General features: G+C 36.6%; 3 protein-coding genes and 1 long non-coding RNA gene across 8 annotated transcripts in view; 2 read left to right on the top strand and 2 right to left on the bottom strand.

Annotated features, from left to right (window-relative positions):
- Positions 1-99: 99 nt before the first annotated feature.
- On the top strand, positions 100-4,319 carry LOC107270339 (gem-associated protein 6-like). 2 transcript variants are annotated; one of them, XM_025087716.1, is made up of 3 exons: positions 100-585; positions 775-1,135; positions 4,185-4,319. In XM_025087716.1, exons 1-2 carry the CDS (start codon positions 425-427, stop codon positions 1,118-1,120), a joined length of 507 nt encoding a protein of 168 aa, XP_024943484.1. In that variant the 5' UTR covers positions 100-424; the 3' UTR covers positions 1,121-1,135; positions 4,185-4,319. The 2 variants fall into 2 exon arrangements, with proteins under 2 accessions (XP_024943484.1, XP_015600758.1); XM_015745272.2 differs by lacking the exon at positions 4,185-4,319 and having other exon boundaries at positions 775-1,239.
- LOC107270329 (serine palmitoyltransferase 2) lies at positions 2,085-19,267 on the bottom strand. Of its 3 annotated transcripts, XM_015745257.2 has the most exons (11): positions 18,982-19,266; positions 7,945-8,458; positions 5,973-6,140; positions 5,651-5,805; positions 5,368-5,513; positions 5,059-5,277; positions 4,814-4,977; positions 4,547-4,708; positions 4,190-4,452; positions 3,974-4,103; positions 2,085-3,750 (listed from the first exon to the last, which is right to left on the bottom strand). In XM_015745257.2, the coding sequence occupies exons 2-11, from the start codon at positions 8,095-8,097 to the stop codon at positions 3,643-3,645; spliced, it is 1,668 nt and encodes a 555-aa protein (XP_015600743.1). In that variant the 5' UTR covers positions 8,098-8,458; positions 18,982-19,266; the 3' UTR covers positions 2,085-3,642. The 3 variants fall into 3 exon arrangements, with proteins under 3 accessions (XP_015600743.1, XP_015600744.1, XP_015600745.1); XM_015745258.2 differs by lacking the exon at positions 7,945-8,458 and having other exon boundaries at positions 18,982-19,267; XM_015745259.2 differs by lacking the exons at positions 7,945-8,458; positions 18,982-19,266 and adding an exon at positions 6,881-7,152.
- LOC107270327 (reticulon-1-A) overlaps positions 9,753-21,179 on the top strand; it is a 29,648-nt gene continuing 18,221 nt past the window's right edge. For both annotated transcript variants that reach the window (XM_015745250.2, XM_015745249.2), the window contains exon 1: positions 9,753-11,541. In XM_015745250.2, coding sequence (XP_015600736.1) covers positions 10,146-11,541 — 1,396 coding nt within the window. In that variant the 5' untranslated portion in view covers positions 9,753-10,145. The remainder of the gene's footprint in view (positions 11,542-21,179) is intronic.
- Positions 16,245-16,603, bottom strand: LOC112494745. Its single transcript, XR_003060503.1, has 2 exons — positions 16,522-16,603; positions 16,245-16,444 (listed from the first exon to the last, which is right to left on the bottom strand). It is a non-coding gene; the product is annotated as an uncharacterized LOC112494745 (long non-coding RNA).

The following is a 21,179-nucleotide window of genomic DNA, read 5'->3' as shown; positions in this document are numbered from 1 at the left end:
CACCGACAACAAGAATAAGGAAATTCCTACAGTAATTAGTCAGTAGCCAATGATAGCTAATTGCTGTTGATAAATGTCAATTTATTGTTCAGAATTCCTCACATGTTTTGTTTGATTCAATTTCTTCCGCGATCATTCTTATCAATATAACTGTGCACCAGCACCTTCAAATTTATTGAAATGCCTTAAAAGTGAAACATGCAAAGGATTTCATCATAAAACTTAGAGAATACTTCAAGAGAAACAGGAATCTAATACGAAAATATAAAATATAAAACATTCCACAATTTCATATTATTTAGAATTTATTTTATTTGTCGTTAAAAATATGTCAACAGTATTCTATTAAATAATTAGTTATATTACATGTTTTAAAAAGTTAATAACAGTGCTATAAACTAATTTCTTTATTGTAACGTGGAACATGTCTGCCTCTGAAGAAAACCAATCAAGTTTCTCACATAAAGTGTTTAAAAATGATCCTCTGCTCTTTAAAAGTTATGTCAACAAAAAGGTTATCATCATTACACAAGACAAGAATACCCACACAGGAATAGTGTACACAATCGATCCTGTTTCGGAAAGGTTGGATATTAATTATAATAATCATTCGTTACAATAAGCAGAATATCATTAAAAATACTACTTTTCTTTTTAAATTCGTTCAATCGGTTTCATTCTATTTTATTAATAACTAATACAAGAAAATTAAGTGAGAAATTTATTGTTATTAATAGTATAGTTTTTCAATTTGATTGTTTTTTTCATGCACAGTGTTGTTTTACTCAATCCTGGGGTTGACGATAAGATGCAGATGAAAATAATAATTGGACATGCGATAAAAGATATCATTGAATCTTCCGAACCAAATCCATCACCAATACCAGAACTATTTCTTGCACCATCAGTGAAGTTACCAGCTTCAGTTGTTTCAGCAAAAAAAGAAAAAATTAAAAAGTTCTTACTTGAGAACAGATTTCCAGTTTTGGAGGATAAGGAAATTTTGCAGATTGAAGGTGTTCTTTCTATAGAGCCTCCTTATGGATTGGAACAATGTATATGTAATAATGAAATTATTCTGGCAAGAATACAGAGTTTGCTCTCTGATCTGATGGAATAGGATATTCCCTTAATTGTAAGTGAATTTTTATTGATTAATTAATATCATCTTCATGAACTGCTTCTTCTCATTATTAAAAACACTTTTGTAATAGCAATAATAATATATTTTACACAAAATTTTCATCCTAGTTAACAGTTATTACAAAAATAAACTTGTGGCCATTAGGAATATGTGAATGTGTAGAGATAGACGCAAGTTGGGAAGAAAAGATATGTGTATGGCGTGAATTGTACTTATGTATATTCAACCTAGCATCTTAACTCGTCATAAGATAGGATAAGCTTTGTCTTAGTCCGACAACTAGCGTGTCCCTTTTGTGCGATGAATTATATATAGAAGCCATCATATGAGGACTTAAATGACTAATTCTACTTATCTTTTCAACCGTTTGCACAAATAATGTCATTCATATTGCTAGTATAATACTTAATGTATTTCTGTGAATGGTGTTGAGTACTAAATTTACTGTGTTAAAAAACAATTTTGAAAATATTTTGATTATGTTGCAACATGCAAATGGGTACACCTTGTAACAATTGATATCAATACTTTTGAGCTGTGTTCATCATAGGAAACACAAAGATTCTCATGCAGCATGATACAAAGTATTTTTGAAAAACCTGAACATAAAACATATTACTGGAAAGACAAAGAATTAAGCGTACATTTACAAGACTGATAGAAACTCAGAAAGTGTTGAAAGATTTGTTTCTGAATTATCGCTACGTTAATGACATATATATAGCAAGCTTCAAATGTACTCAAAATACGCAGGCCTTACATTATGACTAAAAAGAAATCATACAAGAAAATTCTGTTGCGTCGGTTTTCTATACAGCCTAAAGTGCAAAAGCTTTTCAACTTTTTCTTACTCGCCCTTCTAATGTCTAAACGCGAATAAGATGATTAAGGATATAGCTCATATTAGAATCTAAGTTTTCTAAGGTATGATCAGAGTTCATTAACTGCGTACTTATATCAATATTATAAAGAGATTGTAAAGTTAACGTTTTTTTTAAAATCGTGTTACTAGATCAGAACACACTATATCGACGTCTCTATCCTTAAATGTTAAAATGGCCCAACACGCGATAAATGCGGACTTTAAGGCTGGATATGATTTGTATCACGACTAAAAGTAGCTTAATCTTTAATTATTTACGTACATTCCTTCTGGAAATTGTCCAATGAAATTATTGGAAACTATACCAACGGAAATATATTAGACTGAAGGTCACGACACCTGCGCGATCCTAAAGTCTTCTTTGGAAAAAGAAACCGTAACCAATATTTTCAACATTGTTTTTTACAAAAAATTAAGTTAGTGATTACCAATCGAAACAGTTGAATATTAAGAATAAGCAAAGAATAAAAGGAATTGTAAAATTATCATAGTTCAATGAATACTTATGTCGCGCGCAATTTTTATCACACAAGAGTGTATTATTTTTCAAGGATCGAAAAGCAATTCTGTAACTTTAATGAAATTACCGAATTATATTCAATGCGCTACTTCAATTGGGATTCCACAGATTTCCTTAATAATGGACGTATGTAAGCATTGTAGAAATCCTGATTATCAATCGGTTCTCCTAAGGCTTTCTGACCCACAGAAAGTCCGTACTAAATCATTCGACGGACTAAACGTTCAAGGCCGATAATTAGTGCTAGCACAGTGAGAATGTCAGATTTCAATTAGTTTTTGAGCAGTTCAATACAGTAAATAACGAAAGAATAACCAACAGAATACAAAATATCGAATGGATATGAAGAATTATTAGGCGAATTGATACTAGTAAAATAATAAGTGACGACTAAATACAAAAACATACTGCAGAACGGTAACAACAATTTCTAACAGTTTCTTGCTGTACTATACAACGTAGAGTATCTACAAGGCAACGTTAATCGCAGTAATTATCTCAACAATATTAATCACCTTTAGAAAAAAAGAATTTAAATGAATTTACCATATCAGTAAGATTTACTTATTGTGCGTACGAGTAAGGCGTGACGTAATTTAAATACAATTTTCAAAGGCGATACCAGTCTCGTTGAGATTCACGTTCGCAGGAAAAAGCTGTACATTACATTATCACGGTAGGATGGCAAAAGAATCCATTCACAAGAAAAAAAAGGATATACCAAGTATGCCTCGAACGCTTAATAATATTTTGTCAATGACTTTGGTATTTTACGATGACTATGTGGAAATGCTGTTATGAAAATTCGCAATAACATTATCTATAGACACGAAATATCGTAAGATATCGTCGCCATGAGACTCGCGCAATTTCTTTCTCATCGATATTTGCGTGATCTTGTATCGAATGAATATCGATTCTGCGTTAATTCGTGCTTGCTCTAATACTATGACATGTCTTTATAATTTGTTTAATTGTTTTGTCACAACGTACGAATTCATACCTACATCTCTGGCGATAACGAAGCTGTCGGCTATCTTAACGAGCGATAAAAAATCCAATTGTCTAGCGTAATTTCTCAGACTATAAGTTAGGTCATTCGGTCTCACTGTCTGAGTAATATTCTATTGGATTTGGATCGCGTGGTTTCTGCGAATACCTGAGCCCCAGTGTGTCCGAAATCTCCTCAATGTTTGATAATACCTGCGAGATTAAAAATTTTTGTAAAAACGTTTAACACTTTAGTCATACAACATTCTTTAACCCCTTTGACTGCGGCGCACTCTCGGAGAGAATCATCAATACTGGCTGCGCGATATTCTCATGTCAATCGCTGAGATAGATAGACTTGTGAGGGCATATATATACGCCTTTCGCAGTCAAAGGGTTAAGGCTGAGAATCTATGTATAAATTTTGTCTTCTTACGTAATCCAATTGCTCTTTCGTGTGTGAAGCAGAAAGACATATTCGTATTCTGCCTTCCATGAGTGGCGTCGCTGGGAAACCAACACCAACCGTCGCTATGTTACGCGTAGTTAAGGTACGAACTACGGCACTGTTCATAAACAAAAAATAACATGCATATATCTGTTACACAAGAATGATCTCTTTTTTTCTTAATATTATATAATTTCAGCTGACCCAATTTTTGAGAAGAGATATACCAGCACGGGCACAACCGGGGAGTCATCGTGTCCGTATGCTATAACTCCGATTTGATGTAATCGACGCCTGAAGTACCTAGTATTTCTAGCGAGTTGCTTAGTACGCCTTTGACCAGCATCGGTGCCGTCCTCGCCACTAATGATTTTCATCGACGTGATAATTTGTTGGGCTATGGGTGGTGACATAGCCGAGGCGTAAGTGTGAGCATGGCTATGTATCCTTAAATGGTTAATTAATGCCTGAAAGAGATATACCATTCATACTGTATATTTACTCACTGCAGTGTTATTAATTTTTCGAACAAACTGGTCTAGAACACAAAGAGTTTTTTACCTTGGTACCGGCTATATAACCACCAGCTGAGCCAAAACTTTTAGTAAATGTTCCCATAAGTATGTCAACTTGTCGAGGATCTACACCATAATATTCACAAACTCCTCGTCCATGTTTTCCCATAGCTCCTGTGCTATGTGCCTCATCTAGATAAAGATAGGCCTAGATAATACAACAGAAAAGATAAGATAATACAATACATACGTGTATCCTTACAGTGTGACATTATAGCCGTAATACTCGTGCATCTGAAATAGAATGAAATACCTTATATTTTTTCTTGACTTCAAGAATTTCTGGAAGGTGAACAATTGAACCCTCCATTGAGTAAATACCCTCCACTACTATAACTATTTTCTTCCAAGGCTTTCCAGTATCAGGTTGACCTTGCACTATGGCTTTCTTCAGGCACTCCTCCAAATGCTTAACATCTGTAAAGAAAACCATTGACATAGTTACCTAGCGAACAATGGCTAAGTCTCTGTCATTTGGTCTAACTATGTAAGGCTTACTGTTGTGGTGAAACACTCTAATTACAGCACCGGACAGTCTTAGGCCCAGAATGAGTGACGCATGATTCTTCTCATCACTCAGTACGAGGCATCCCTTACTTACTAGCGATGGTAAATTCAGAGCATTTGTGGCAAAACCCATCCCAAAAACAATGGCATCCTCTACTCCAAGAAATCTAGCAGTCAAGCTTTCTAGCTCGTCGTGAATTGGCATATTTCCTACATTATGACCGAGAGTAATATTAACAACTTTGTTATTGTTTTTCATATTTTATTAAATATACAATAAGACTTTTGTTTATTATTTACCTAGTTCAAGACGAGTGCTACAACTGGCACAACCAAATTTCTCTAGAGTTTGGATACTCTGTTCGGCACAAATCCCTGTAGACTCAGCGAAACCCAAATAATTGTACGAGCCCAAATTTATACAAGGGCGTTCTGTTCCAGTAAACCTAAAAACAGATATTACATATCATGACTAAGTTCCGTTACTGCTTATTGGATATAAGTTAGAAATTGATTTATAATGCTATGAAAATAATCAGTTTATTGATAGCAGAACTTGAGAAAATGTATGGGTAATACATACTCAAAGGTCCATCCATAGTCGTGCGTAACCCGATCCTTTAAGGTAACCATGGCTCCAGGAACCGAGCATATAGGTCGGTTCCAGCAATCCCTTACCCTTCGATAGACATAGCGCAAATAGAACCTTTCAAAATTATCATAAAGTGGAGCATAGCCCTGTAAGAAAGTACAAAACACTATTGCCACGGATATTACCTAATCGTGTGTAAATAAATAACATAGCATCGTATACGTATTTAGCATAGGACACGTGCAAATTGGATGCGACGACTTCGCTACCCCACTAACCCAATTAAGATTATGCACAGCAATTACAGGCGTACCTTTCTGTTCTGTTCTTGTGCTACTTTTGGCGTGAATAGCAGCTGATTAATAAATCCCAGGAACATCAGGATATAGAATCCCAGATGAGTAAGGGCAGCTGTGATGAATGGCACTTGTTCAAAGGATTCTTTACTCTTGGACGTTAGTCTTTCGACATGTTTCTCTCTCTGTAAAGAAGAACAATCTTTAAATATAAGTTCCTAGAGTCACGATCTTTCTCCCCTAGTCAGTTCGCGTGCAGTTTACTTCATGTCTTACGTGTATGTATGTGTTTAAATTAGAATTAAATTATATGTATGTGTCCATAGTTACAAAACGCGATAACCAATTTCTATCAATCATTACAGTGTTAAGCTAGCGTGACACTACTCATGTCAGATCATCTGACGATTATCAAAGGTTAAACACGTGGCAAGATAGAAATTGACATATCTCCATGTAGTTCAATATTTTATACTAAAAATTGTTATCTTTAATTACGAGATAATTTGATTTTCTACAGTTACACGCGAATATGAGACTCATTCAGTGACTTTAATACTTTCGGTCCCATTTTCTGTGACATTATATTAAATTGGTAAAAAAATCGCACTCTGACGATATTACGTGAAGATAAAACGCATTTGGATTAAACGTATCTTCCTTTTCTCTTTGTGACCGATGCGCGTGGACTATAAAATCACCGTTGTGAATTTTCTCGTATAGTAGGTACAGCTTCTTTGTCTTTAGAAAAATCCAATCTTAGTTTCTTGGATGCACGCGGGAATTTCAATTACTAATACGTCCGCATAAAATCGCAGACGTGCAATCTGCGACTACAATAATTATGTCGCCATTTGTCTGTCTATTTCGAGGGGACTGATCGAACTGACTGTTATCATGTAGATACATAAATAATCCGACGTACCTCGTACGATTCCGTCCACTTCCTTTTACTTTACGTGGGCTATATATGGCTTTTAGATAAGTTCCAATTTCCTCACGAGATTCATTTTACAAGTGGCATTAATGAGAAAATCTGTACTGAGCTACATTCTTTTGGTGGATGAAGTTATCTTGGAATACATACAAAAATTCGCTTAAGGTTTGCGATGTAGCACTAGTAGTAGCGATTGGTAAAAGTTAAGCAAACGGAAGCGTGAAAGTTTGTGAACGCGAAAAAATGCAAACGGCTCCAAGGATAAGGTTAGCCTTTGTGCGAAGAAGCAAAATATCAGGTTGAGTAGTTGTGTATGCAAAATTATATATATGAGTACGATTTTATCAACAGTTGCTAAATTTTTAGCACAAAATTGTACGCGCCGATCTGATAATAACGTGAGTAACGGAGAATTCTGTTCATTAATTGTACGTAACCCCATTTTAATAGGTATACTTTAAAAGCCATTCCTGCAGGCGGATAGTTTAAACTACAAATCAAATGATTAATAATAAAACAATATAAGGATGACTGACTGTAACAAAAAAAAAACACGTTTACCTCAATGGAACTGTCTGGAAATTTATCTAAGAAACAATATAAAGTAATTACGTTTAAAACGCATACTGCTTGATACCGGGTGTTACCCAAGAAGTTGCTATAAATCCCATTCAACTGTCAAGAATAAAAACATGCGACCTAAACCGAAATACCTTATTGTCGGAAAGATCCGCAAACTGTATTTGCCGCAATGTATGACACAGTGACATAATTTAATTGACACAGTAAAATCTGACATGATTTCACTGAACTTCGATGATGTAACTGGGGTCGAATGAAACAACTCATAAATTGAAAAGCCTGAATGAACATATTTATTTAAGACCCGCATTAATTTTACGGTTTTATAAATCAACAATTAAAAAATATCAGTAACGACTACGGGTCTCTAATTTTACAGCAGACTCGTAGTAAATTCAGAAAAAGACCAATGGGTTTACACGAGTTTCAATTTACTACAAAGCGTTGGGCCATGTGACGATCGGACTTACCCGCAGGTGGCCGTTGCTCTGCAAACTGGAGTAACCGTTGATCTTCCCATTGGATATGCTTTTCCCGTGGGAGGTTATTCCGTTTTTTAACGGTGTATCACTCTCGTCCTCATGGGTGGTTGTAATAGCTACACGAAATCTCGCAGTAGCCATGTTGTTCTCGTGGGACTGACTCGTCCACCACTGAATAGAAACCTCAAGTCCCCGTCTAATCTCGAGCACTTGCCGTGGGCCTGAGTTGCCTCGGTGTCGGTTGAGGGGCGACGTCGTACGATTCGATGCCTGCAATACCGACGCCTGCGCTTTTGCCTTTACATTTCCTCGCGTTTACGTTACTCCCCTTTGACTTGCGTACTATCAGTATTACTTGCACAGACTTTACGCTACTGGCCAAATACTTTTTGTTACGGCCAATCGGCTCTGAGCGTTCAATCGCGTGAGAACAGGATCGACTCTGATAGACCGGGGGCCTGGGTGTAGTTTGATTGTCCACGGATTTTCTTTAACGCTTAATCTAAAATAAAGAAGTTTTTGTAAGGCATTTTTATGTAAAAAATGTTTGTCGTAGTTCTTTTAAGTAAATTTTGTGATTAATATATTTTGCAGGGTTTGGGCCCTTTACTTATGGTCACTGTCACAGCATAGGCATTCTGCAGTGGATCAATGATGTCATTGAGGAGTATTTTAGTTCATGACGTGGGACATACTAGCCTATTGGGGATATTATAAAAAGTTTGAAGAGAATTGTTTTAGTATGATGAAGTACTAGGTACTGCTCACTCTATATAGCTCTGGATACCAGTTGTATAATAATAATTCTAACACTTCATTAGAAAAATTGGAGCAATGCAGGGATTTAATTGGACGGCATGCACAGATCGATCTTTCCTTGAATAGATTATAGAGAATTGATTAAATACTTATGTACCTGGTAAGAGAAATTTAGTTTAACATGATATAAATGCTAATGATTTATTTCAATAATAAGGATAGAGTTAATATTAACATTTTGATAAAGTATATTACATATGCATCTTTTAACAGTTACATCTCACCTACGTAAATTTTGTATTGTTATATGGCACTTGTGTCAAAGTTACTTTGAATTTAGAAGCGTATTTGCTGGAAATGTTGTTTTATTTCTGAATTCTTCACATTTATTTGACTTTCTATCCTGTAATTTATTAAGATTCATGACTGATTATGTGACGTATACGAATGATTACAGTAGACATTTATCTAATAAATGATTAAAACATTTTTTTAATTGTTTTTTTATAAGAGAGTCAATAATACCGATAACTTTAAGTTAAAATTTTGCGAAAAATTATTGCAATCGGAATTGTATTTCTTGATACATTCCTTTATCACAGATAAGTTTCCAAGAATTTGATCTTTATTGTAACGGTACGTGCACGATTAAGTCACTGATTAAAAATCATTGATTTAAAAAATGAAGTAGAAATACATACATAAAATTTTACTATGATAATATTTAAAAATAAAAATTTCTTGTGTCCCTAAGTCCGTATATTTTTTAAAATTCATATATTGGCAGATTTGTCGATATATTGAATTGGAGTGATTACAATTATATCGGTGTTTTCCACAGTCACATGAAATGCCGGCCGGCCGGCCGGTATTCTCAAGCGCGTGGCGCCACAGGACATTGCAGCAGTCGAAAAGGGAAGTAAAGAGGCTAGGATACCAGAACCGCTATTTGTCAGTCTCAGCAATCCTTTAGAAAGGTGGGGATGTTGGAGCTGGTTGGTGGGGGTCGTTATAGGGGCAACCGTCCTCCCTGTGGAGACGAATTCGCCTGATTGCTGCGTATACGGCTTTAGAAGTGGTATGCGCGAAGCAGTGTGCGCTCTCTGCTGTCCCACGACTACGGTTTGGCTCGGCTTGTGTCTGTGACACTTGACAGCTGAGCGTATCTCGCGACAAAAAATTGTATCGGAAGAAGTTCGGTTCAGAGAACAGTTAAAGTAAAAAAAATATATAATATCAAAAACTATACTAAAACATAAAACTAACACATAAACGTGTTGATCGGGTGAAAGACGAGAAGTTACGGATTTTATGACTGGACGAAAAATCGTGATAAGAAGCAGCGACCTGACGATCGAGAGCGCAGTAAGATTAGAGGAGTAAGGTGTTTTCTTGGACTTCATTGAAAATTGAAAGAGTGATTTGTGAGAATGGAGAATACTAATCCTACCAAGGAACATCTTCGGGATCTGGCCGGTGATTCTGCTCGACCATCGTTGGTTACTGATACAGACGCCATCGCAAAGTTAAAGAGGGATCACGATTCTATGGATGATTTTGAACACCTGGATCATGATAGTTCACCTATCAAGGAGGTAAAGGATATTACTAAAGGACATCCTAGTGCTCCGGATTCATTTTCTTCCCAGCTGATTGATCTGCCACGTGCGACTGGACCGGTAGTTGAGAAATTAATTGATGTTAATAAGAAACTCGAACAAAATTTGCTTGATACGAGTATACCTACTCATGAGAAGGAATTACAACCGGTCCCGGCAACTCCGCCACCTTCCGCAGATTTTGAAAACGATGTCCTTCAAAGAATTGCTACCACGCACACGCCGTCTTTCGCAGAGCAGGTGCCACAGGTTGACTCTAAGATTACTACTATGAATTTTATGGACGGAGAACGTTTTATGCGAGAATATGACGCGTATCAATCTCGGAACGAACAACCTCAAAACGCTAATATCCACGATAATCCAAATCTCAATAAATTCAATGATGAGGCTTCCTTAGGAAATCTTCCACCTAAGGATTCTGGTTATAATCCCTTGGATGTAGATTCTGGAATAGAAAAAAAACCTGAAGTAAAAGTTGAGAATAAGATAGAAAGTGAGAACAAAGTTTCAGAGGATAAGGTTAATCTTTTTGAAGATTCTTCTCCCGAGCAGTTTAAGAATGCTCCAATAATCGAACCTGAACCTTCTCCATTATCATCTGCTGCCAAACCGACTGAGAAACTCTTGAACTTAGATGAAATGTTAAAAGAAGATATTCTAGGAGAGATTAAGTCTTCTGTTCTTCCAGTTCCACAAATGTCTCCTGAATTGGACTTCCTTAAGGATGAACCTGCAGCAGCTGAAACTAAGCATTCTGGCAAGAATTTGATGGAGGATGATTCTTGGAATGTTGTGGAAAAACCAGAGAAACACGAGAAACTGGAAAGAGATGAGAATATTTATCATGAACCTCCTAGCAAACCTTTGCCTCCTTTGCCAAAGGATGCTGAGCTAGAATCCTTTGACACATTTTCTAATGCAAAAGGTCCTACTCCTGATAAATTTGAACTATCGAATGACTTCATAATCACAGAGTCCACAAACAAAGCACAACCTCAGAGTGGGACAGAAACTGGAGATTCAGAATTTGAATCTGAGCCTGAACCTTCCCCTGCAAAGTCTTTGGCATATCCTGCGCAGCAGGATGTTTGTAAAAGGCCTGAAGAACCACCCAAGCACGAGATTATGTACAAGAATCCATTGCGGAATAAGGATCCTGTGGAAGATATTGCCCCCAAGGAGATATTTAGAGAAATGGGACTGGGTAAGTGATGATTTCTGTACTCTTTCTACGTAACATTTTATTTCATTAGATAAGAAAGATCACATCGTACTATGTTATCTTCTTAGGTAAATCATATGGTTGGTTCTTAGTATGATATAAATTTGACTGTTTTATGAGTGTCACTCAAGGTCATAGGGGAAAATATTAATAGCAACTTGTCCAAAATTCAGTAAGCTTTTATTAACCGAAGATTGTCTAGAAATCTAGATGGGCTAGTATTTTGGCACTGTTCCTATATTCTTGGAATGGGTTTCTCAATGATTAAACCTACCGATTTCTGAGAACAGCTGTATATTACTTACTACGTCTCAAGGACAGTTTTTACGCATTTTTCCGAGGTTTATCAGTTCTAAAATTTCTATAGAATTCAATGATACATAACCTTTATTAAACTTGGAAACAATGACCTTTATAGAACTTAACGTTTGTATTTATTTTGTGAAAGGCGTTCCCCATTGTCTACCAACTTTAAGATAATTATTGTTACCTAGAATTCATATAAATTTTATGACGTAAAAACGAAACGGAAAAAAATTTGGTAATAAATTATGAACTAAGAAATTGATTAACTCAAATTTGTTGCACATAAAAATTTCATATTCCATCGTAAAAGAATATACAAGGTCAATCGAATTAGATGCCCAAAAAACCTTTTCTATTTGCAAAGAAAATTTCGTTTGAAAAACGAGCACTGTGCCAAATATGCGTCACGTAAATATTTATAATTTGAACTATTCTCGTTGACTGAACTAAATCCGGAAACCTTTCCACTTGAACTTCCCCTAAAGAAGGTTCTCTCAAGTAAAGCTCACTTAGGCATATTCGCAAATCACCACAAAGTCGGACATATACCTTGTGTACAAAAAACGATATCGCAAAAGCAAGCGGAAATAACGTCACTTGAACTGCGCAAATAATAAATAACACACAAAATATTATTTACTAAAGAATTATCTTTTTTTTTAATTATACAATTTTTCAAAATTTTGCATTGTACAACGAACTTTCCAAAACAGTTTTAATCTATATCAAATCTCTTACTAGGTGTCTAAATTTGAGATTCTATATGGATGTATGATTCCCGATAATCAAAGATAATATAACGGGTGTCTATATCATCACACGATGATTCACGGGCAAAATGCGTATTCATCAATAAGTAACATGAAGCAGTACAGTCATCAAGCTTCTATGTTAAACCTTATATATCCATTTGTGAAATAAATTCATTGAACTTCTTATATAACTTTTTATATAAATGATTGTATTGCATATTAGTATATCACGAGAAAAAAGTGCTTGACACCTTAAAGATATTACAGGTTTGCTAGCGAAATTTCTTTGACGCGATAAGATTTATCAATAAGTTTTGAAAACCAGCAGTTTTATCTTAGGTATTTGTGGTATAAGTCTTAACTCTATGCGTAATATGCCCTTAATACGCGCATAATGCGCATTTAGTAAACTCGATAGAACCCAACGATATAACGGGTGTGTCCGCGCAACCGCGTGACACGTTGATTCGTCATCAGCCATACTCAATGTCTGCTGACTCCTCGCGTCGAGTATTGGATAAATTCTCATGTCGAAAAAACACAGCTGTTTACTTGCAAAGCTTCTCCATACCCATCATTTTGGAATGCGTCTCAATGTTATACGTAGAACCGCGTATATACATAGCTGTTAGGCTGTAATCGAGCGTGATCCTTAAATGAAATTGGCAACTGGAAACGGGGATTACTAAATTCAACAGGAGATTAAATCGTTCCGCACGATAGACTCGCAAAATGACAGGTGATAGTGGATCCTCTCGCAACAATGCACCGTTAGTAGACTTTACAGACTCTATCTATAGTTTCATTATGATAAACTTGATTAGTCGTTATACCAGGTAAGGTCTTGCTACTGGCTCCGTTATTATCGATTGACCCTCCCAGGGGCACATAACCTAAAAGTCCATCTCGGGACACGATTTTCAAAGGCGTCGGTCCAAGATTTTTGGTTCGCTTGACACAAAAACAACAGATATTGATCGTGTGCTTGTTCGCCGCTGCTATATTTCGGTGTTATCAAAGATACGAAGTTTTTAGTCGTTACGATGTTTTTCCATTTTGTCGAAACAAGGAATTATTCATCGAGAACTTTCTAGTAACCCACTGACATGACATTACCGGGTGATTATTTGTCAACCATTTAGTTATCGGTTGTACGATCTGAAGTTAGCTTCATTTCATTATGTGATCGATTCCAGGTAGTATAATCAATAGCGCGTTTGAAATTATGAGGGTTATACATACTTGTCTGGTTGCTTCTTATGACAATTCAAATCTCGATATCAATATCTGTCACTAAAGGAAATACGAGAAATTGTAACCTGAGAGAAACGGGAAATATCCGCTAAAAGTTTCGATTCCTCTTTCCGTCGAATGAGCGGACCATCCGATTCTCGAATATAACTGATATAAGGATCGTATATGATATTTTTTGAACTCAGATATTGAAAAACACTACTACCAGTCGCTCTGGAATTAAAAATATCTATAGAGGATATACCTATAAACTTGTAAAGTATTCTGTAGGCAGAAGTTCAGTCTAACCAATGAAATACCTGCAGCACGGACAATGAGTCATGCCATTCAAGACTGCCTCCGTAGGCGTTAACTTCTATTAATAGATAAACCAGTAATTTCTGAGCAGATCAGAGAGCTGAATAGAAAATTTAACGCTACCCTAAAGGAGCACATCGTACTAGACTACTACAATTACTACTACTCGTTCTAGACTACTTCAATTAAATTTTCAAAATCTTGATAAAACAATATAACTCGCACGAGACTAAAAATATTCAAAGTCTCACAGAAAGTAACCATATATCCTGCCAGTACTTATAACCGTATAATTACTTCACATACGTTTCATAATGAATTCTAACCTAAATGTCGCCGAGGAATGCTAATGAGTGTTACTCCTTAAGATTTCCCTATACACATACTTCCGCCTAGCTACAGTCCCGAGATGGTAGAATTTTGTTAATAAATAATCATCGACGTCGTGTTTATAATTAATAGCGAATGCGCTCGTGCACCGGATAATTAAAATATTTAACATGATTCACGTAGTGCTCGCGTTATAACAAGTAGTATCAAACGTTATGCTAATGCCGATCCTGCTACACAGCGTTTAAAGAGGCTTCCGCCTAGTTACAGCGCCGCAGACAGTTTCTCACCATTCTCTTGAGTTTCACCGTCCTAATCTTTTTCCTATTTCCGCCTGACCTTGACCCGGACAATAAACAAATTCCTAGAATAAGTGAAGCGTCCTTTTTAAAAAGTAACTTGCATACCAATCTCCATAGCTCCCATACGCCATACAGTTCAGTATCAGTATACAGTGTGTCCTCAGTGAAGCCCTACGTAAGAAATACGTTTCTTACGGTATATATAAAATAATATTCTAACAATTCTCCCAATATCCTGTACAGGTATAAGGGACTACGAAGCCTGTCTGCACCTGAATGACCATGAAAGTTTGTTAGCATATAAATGCCAGTGTTCTCAGGATGACATAACCTTCGTTCACACGTACGCAGTTGTGCTTCGCAGTAATTTATTAATGGGACACGGTATTAGGATTTTAGTTAATTAAACGTAGAAACTTGTAGTATCAAATGGGAAGCTTTTGCGTGTTCTTGCTTGACGTTTATTTAGACGGGGGAACAATTGGACTGGAGAAGTCGTAAGCGCGCCCTAATACTTTCTTATTAACCCCTGTTTCGGCCGAGGGATTCGTCACGACGTACATTACGCGTACGTTGCCTACGTACACGTTGTATATCTATATAGCAGTCACGTATGTACGTATATACAGTAGGGGTTGAATTCTGGCTGGTTTCTGCGTCGTATTATATCGATCCGTAGGAGACACCTTTCAACCACCACGTGGCTTTCTATAGTGGGTCTATGGGAGGGGAAGATTTCTTTCGACTGCAGGTGCATTATCTATGGAATCTATAGGGGATGGTGTCTGAGTCGAGTTGCAGATGAGTTTTGGAAAGTTATATTTGAATAATGAGAAAGAAGAGGATAGACAGGGAACCAATTTTGAATATGGTGATGTAAATATGTATAATTTTCAGTGTCTAATTTTCGTGATAAAATGTACGTTTTTAATGATGCGATTTTGGATTTTGAGTTAGTTGCCTGAAAAAATAAAAATTTTCTTCTATTACAATATTTTGATGCAAGACAATTTTATTCGATTTGGAAAATTTTATTGTCTAATCTTTGGGTACACCCTTGTCGATAACCTTAGGAAATATGAAGTCGAAGAACGTAACGGATCCTTACCGGTATCAGGCCGCATTAGAATCGATGCAGCGACTGCAGAATGCAGTTGCAAACTTGAAATTGGGTTACGCCTGTTCCATTTTCGAAATTTCTACTACCTCGTTTTACGTACATGGAATGAAGAGCGTGTGACGTATATGGGCCTCGCCTTTTCTATCTACTCATTTTCTTATAGTACAAAGTTACACGAAACCGTGTCGACGCTCTTATGATACATTGCGCAATTTAAATACGGCCGGTAATCCTTTAGCGTAAAGTTAATGTACCTGCGAGTGTACGAGGAATATAAAAGGTGATACGCAAAATAAAAAAATGATAAAACAAGATAAATCGTGATTATTATTTTGCGCGATACTCAACTTCATTTATTTTATTCAAACATTTGAATTTCATAGAAGAATCAATATAGGTTATGTACGTTTGAAAGTATCCCGTTACGTCAGCCATTTCTTTATTTTATCAATTTTTCTTACTCGTCAAACTGATCTGACAATTATTTCGAGGAATCCGATGTCTCGAGAGCCTCTTCGTTATTCCTGCTGGCATTCAACCTTCTTTTAACATTCATATATCACATTTTTAGCTCGCGACTCTTCGTGTCTCTGCATCATACCCACTAGATCCTCATATTCATACGCGCAGGATTATTTTTACGCGTGATTTCACATTATGCCCTCGTGTTGCGGAATATATTACATTCTCAAGATCTTGGAATTTGCTACGTGGCAAGGTATAACGGAGCCTCGTATTCGATAGTGTGCACGTAAATATTTGAATTTTTTTAAGTATACTTAATGAATTTTCACGAGCATTATTTTCTCGAGGCGACACGAATAAACGTAGCTCCGCCATTTTGTTAAAATGTCACGTCGGCAGTGCTGACATCTAGGGCGCTCAAAGCTGAAAATTCTTGCGCTCGACTCGGTCGACTCGGATCCGTGATAGGAATCGAATGTCGCGGTATTTCATTGGCGCGGAGAAGCTACAGAAAAAGTGCCCTCCTTCTCATAGTTTCAAGGTTCGTTAACAAGCGACCGAATTTTAAGCCTCATAAACAATCGGTACGTTTGTCATTATGTTACGTCAGTGTGCCCGGTGAAGGTTTCGATGGAAGAAACTAAAACATTAGGAATCTCTATAGCAAAGACGACGCTGACTCATCCATCGAAGCTTCTAGGCGTCGCATGGGTTCTCCCACGACGTTCAAAACGACGTCCTGCTGTACTATTCTTCAGATCATTATTTATTTGAAATAATAACAAGGATTAATTAATAATACAGGAAGTGTCCGTTTCAAATAGAAATTTTTAAAGATAATTTTTTACCGCTATATTTATTTTATGGACTTATTATAACGATGTACAAGTCTTAATACGACTTACGATGTATCCAGTGTTGTTAGTGATTGTTCACCTAACCTAATCAGGGATATGGAATCTTTGGTTGAGAGTCATATAAGTACTTTTGATTACGTAATATGTACATACATACACACGTAACTTTGTATGTTTCAAGTCCGTCGGATAATGGACTTTCGTTTCTTTTATCGTTAAGTCTCCTCTTTTGTTTTGACTCCTACACCTTTTTTCTATCCTTTGTCCTACGTAGCCTCGAGCGTAGAGCTCTAGTCAGAATTGCCCGCACGGCCGCTTCCCAAGCAACGACTGTGTTAGACTGTTTGCAGGCTTTCAGGGGCGTACTGCTCTTATTCGATCTCCATTATTTCCATCATTGTTATTCGACCGGTTTTTATAATGTATCAAAGAATTTTACGAGTTTGAACTTTGTCTTTCCTCATAATTTCTTTCTCTTAACTCAATACGGTATTCCTGATCTATCGAGAATCTGACATTGTACATTGTCACAAGTGACTTTTCTCTTTACGACATCGAGTTACTCAAGGGGGTTAAGTATACTTCGTGGAATATTCCTCATAGCCGTTCTATAAATCAATCAAGCCAAATTAACCTATAAACTTGTATAGACAAGTGTACATACATAGATGGAACGAATGAGAGTAGTTTCAATAGTTTTCCAAGGTTCCAGATATACGTACTTATGTGGATCGCAGCATTCAGCATATCCGAGAAAATTTTAATCAGTTGGAAAGAACTTTGAAATTTTTCAAATTGCATTACTTCGTTATCGAGAATTTTCCAGTAGGGTTTTCACTTTTTTTATTCTTCCTTATCGACAGAGCATTCGATAAACGTTTCCTCGATTTACTCCAATTGTCTAATTTTCTTTATTGTCCTTTCCATAATAATTGTAGCTTTTTTGTGATCATTTACCGTATTTTTCATCAAGGCCAACCTTACCTTCGTACTTTACGATTATCTCGTTTATTTTCTTGTTCACTTGACTTTATATAATGCCGACACTTACGGAAGGTATTATATAGTTCTAAGATATGGACAGTATGCTTGCTTCACGGAAGGATGAATGTATATTGAATTTTTCTTCATTTTTCGTACACGCGATGACAATGATAAACCGTTACAAGGCTTTTAGGTAAAACTACCTTTATCAGTGACCGTGTACGTCAGTTGCAAAAAGTTCTATACGAGTAAAACTACCTTTATCAGTGACCGGGTACGTCAGTTGCAAAAAGCTACCGTACGTCTCTACGGTATTAATCTAAAAGTCCTATACGAGTATGCTTAGCATATTTATCTACTGATAATGATAATATCAGAGGACAGAAAAGTCGGCAACTGACACGAATAATATTTTTCAACCCATAAATACAACAACGACAAAAAATATAAAATATATCGATAAATAATGTTCTATAATTGTTAATAATAATTCCCTGTTTTCGAACCGATACCGATGTCTCGTTAAAATTTACTAATCGTACTGTACTCACAGTCAAGGTAGTAAATATTCAATGTTTCTAAGTCGCTCAAGTAATTTATTTATTCTTTATATAATTATGCTTAGGAATTTATATTATTTTCTTTAAAACTTTCTAACCTCAATATTCTTCGATCTTGTTATACTCGCGTCTCCGTTTCAACGGTTTGAAAATCTAAGCCTCACCCGTTGCCAAGTCACTAACTGTAGACTGTACCTCGTTTTTCATTTGTCTTGCAAGTTTTTCCCTTTTCTCGTGAATTCCGTTCCGTATGGAATACTTCGTGATTGTCCTTCTTACGTCGTTACGGTAACATCCTTTTTCATCGCTCGACAAACATCAGACATTCTTCTTCTTCCAGACAATTGAAATTGCCTGATGAGTTTTCCCGCACCGCACTGTATAATATGTATAAGAACCGAGTGAAACGAAGCGGACCGGCTAGATCGCCGCCACGGACTGCACTACGCGAGTTAGACTTCTCAACTCGACTTAACTCGAGCCACTATATCTATTAATACGAATGTCACCTTACCAACCACAATGCTCAGTTCTTATCAATTATTGCCCATCATGGGCTGTGAACTCGTGTTCAACCCGAACTCGCACAATTTTTTATATAATTAATCAGATTTTATTATCATCATATGTTTTATGCGGTTATCGAAACACGGTCCTGGTACGTTGATAACGATTAGACGTTTTGCCGTAGTTTTGTTATCTATACAAGAGCCAGTCTCTCTCTCTATATATATATGTATTGCGGTTTATTATTTCCTTAATTTTTATAATTTTCTATCGTTTCAGTATAACGGCAATGTTTCCTATTATTCTTTATCAGTTGATCGTCTGTCTTTTTTGTCCTTGACGAACGTCAATGATTTCATCGAAATACATTCTTCAGGAAAATACGAAAGTAAGTGGCACGTGTACGTACGTACAGCAATGTATAGCGAAAATCGCAAAAATAACACAATTGTGCATTGCACTGTAAAAGAGAAGCGTCGATCAATCGGTGCAACAATTATCGTGAATCAATTAGGCGGGTGCCGTGTAGCCAGTGTATAGCCGGGATGTAAACGAGTCTCAAGGTGAAAGAAACCAACGGCCGGCGGGTATACCTGGGTCCTTGGTATAGTCAACCCTCAGGGACGCCCAGCGGCTTGAGACCCATTTTTTTCTCACCTCTCTTTTTCCTCATCCAGCTTGAATACTCGTAACGTTAGAGTCTGCGCATTTGTGTCAGTTCGAAAATACGGTAGAGACTTTTCCCTTCTTTTTCTTTACGTCCCATTAAAATAATTTGACTCTATCTCTCCGATCCCCTTCCTTTAGCTTTCTGTCTTCGTACGTAGGTACATATATAAACCCGTGTAAAGACGTAACACGTAGTTATACAGTCTGTTTATTTTCATATTTCTGACTGCTACGTATTTTTAATGTTAATTAATTGCTCGAACGTAACCTTATTGATTCTGAGGTCTCTTATGAAACTGTTGTCAGCTTAATTAATTCGAATGCTACTGTTGTTTGTATATGAATGCGCTTGAGTTGCATATGCTGGAGGGGACCATCGATAAACAAAAAACTCGTAACGTTGGCATTAATGAGAAACTTCGTAAGATTGGCATTAATTTATTGTCGGACTATTAAAATTAATACGTATGAGCGGTCCAGGAGACGTGGGACGCTACGTGTACCCACTGCGAACGTAAGAGATGTAGTTTGGTATTGATCGGTGCGGCTATTTCTCCCGCAATGCTATACAGCTCGTACCCTGGGTAGGATTTTATGTGTATGGGCAACTATGCAGTTGATGATTAATGGTGACGAATGACCTGGCAAAATTTTTTATTTCAGTGGATGCATACTAGGTAACTGTTTTAGGTAGTGTACACAGTGACGTGACGTGGGATTAATAAAGTAAATAATCCGTTTACTTGCTGGCATGATAAAGGAGAACGTGTTCTGGTTCTGTTTTGTTACGGTATTATCTGGCAGTTATTTTTAATTAGCAGATGGATTTAATTGTACCGTAGAACCTTAACCCCCGTGCCTGGTGAGTTTGATACATTTAAATACGGCATTTTTTTCGTTGTATATCTTTTGCACGTAGATAGGTAAATTGTGCGTGGGGAGGAATGTTGGGGACATTTGAAGATGTTATCGAATAACTTTGTTCCGTCTTTTCTTAGATCCTTGCTCATGTCGATTGACGTCATAGGAGGGATGCTTGATTTACTGGTGGAAACGCGTTAAACGCATTTTACGATTGATTAATTCGGGATAATGTCAGTGACGGGAAAGAAGATGTACTGCGTCAATTCTTTGGGTCTGGAGATACTTGTTCTTTATTATATTTGCGCTTAGTCTGTTGCTTATAGTGATAATCATGTTTAACGTATATCTTTTAA

The sequence above is a fragment of the Cephus cinctus genome, unplaced genomic scaffold (genome assembly GCF_000341935.2).
Source record: "Cephus cinctus unplaced genomic scaffold, Ccin1 Ccin1_scaffold0727, whole genome shotgun sequence".
Lineage (NCBI taxonomy): Eukaryota > Metazoa > Arthropoda > Insecta > Hymenoptera > Cephidae > Cephus > Cephus cinctus.
The sequence above is the reverse complement of the archived record's forward strand: the minus strand, read 5'-3'. Positions and strand labels throughout refer to the sequence as shown.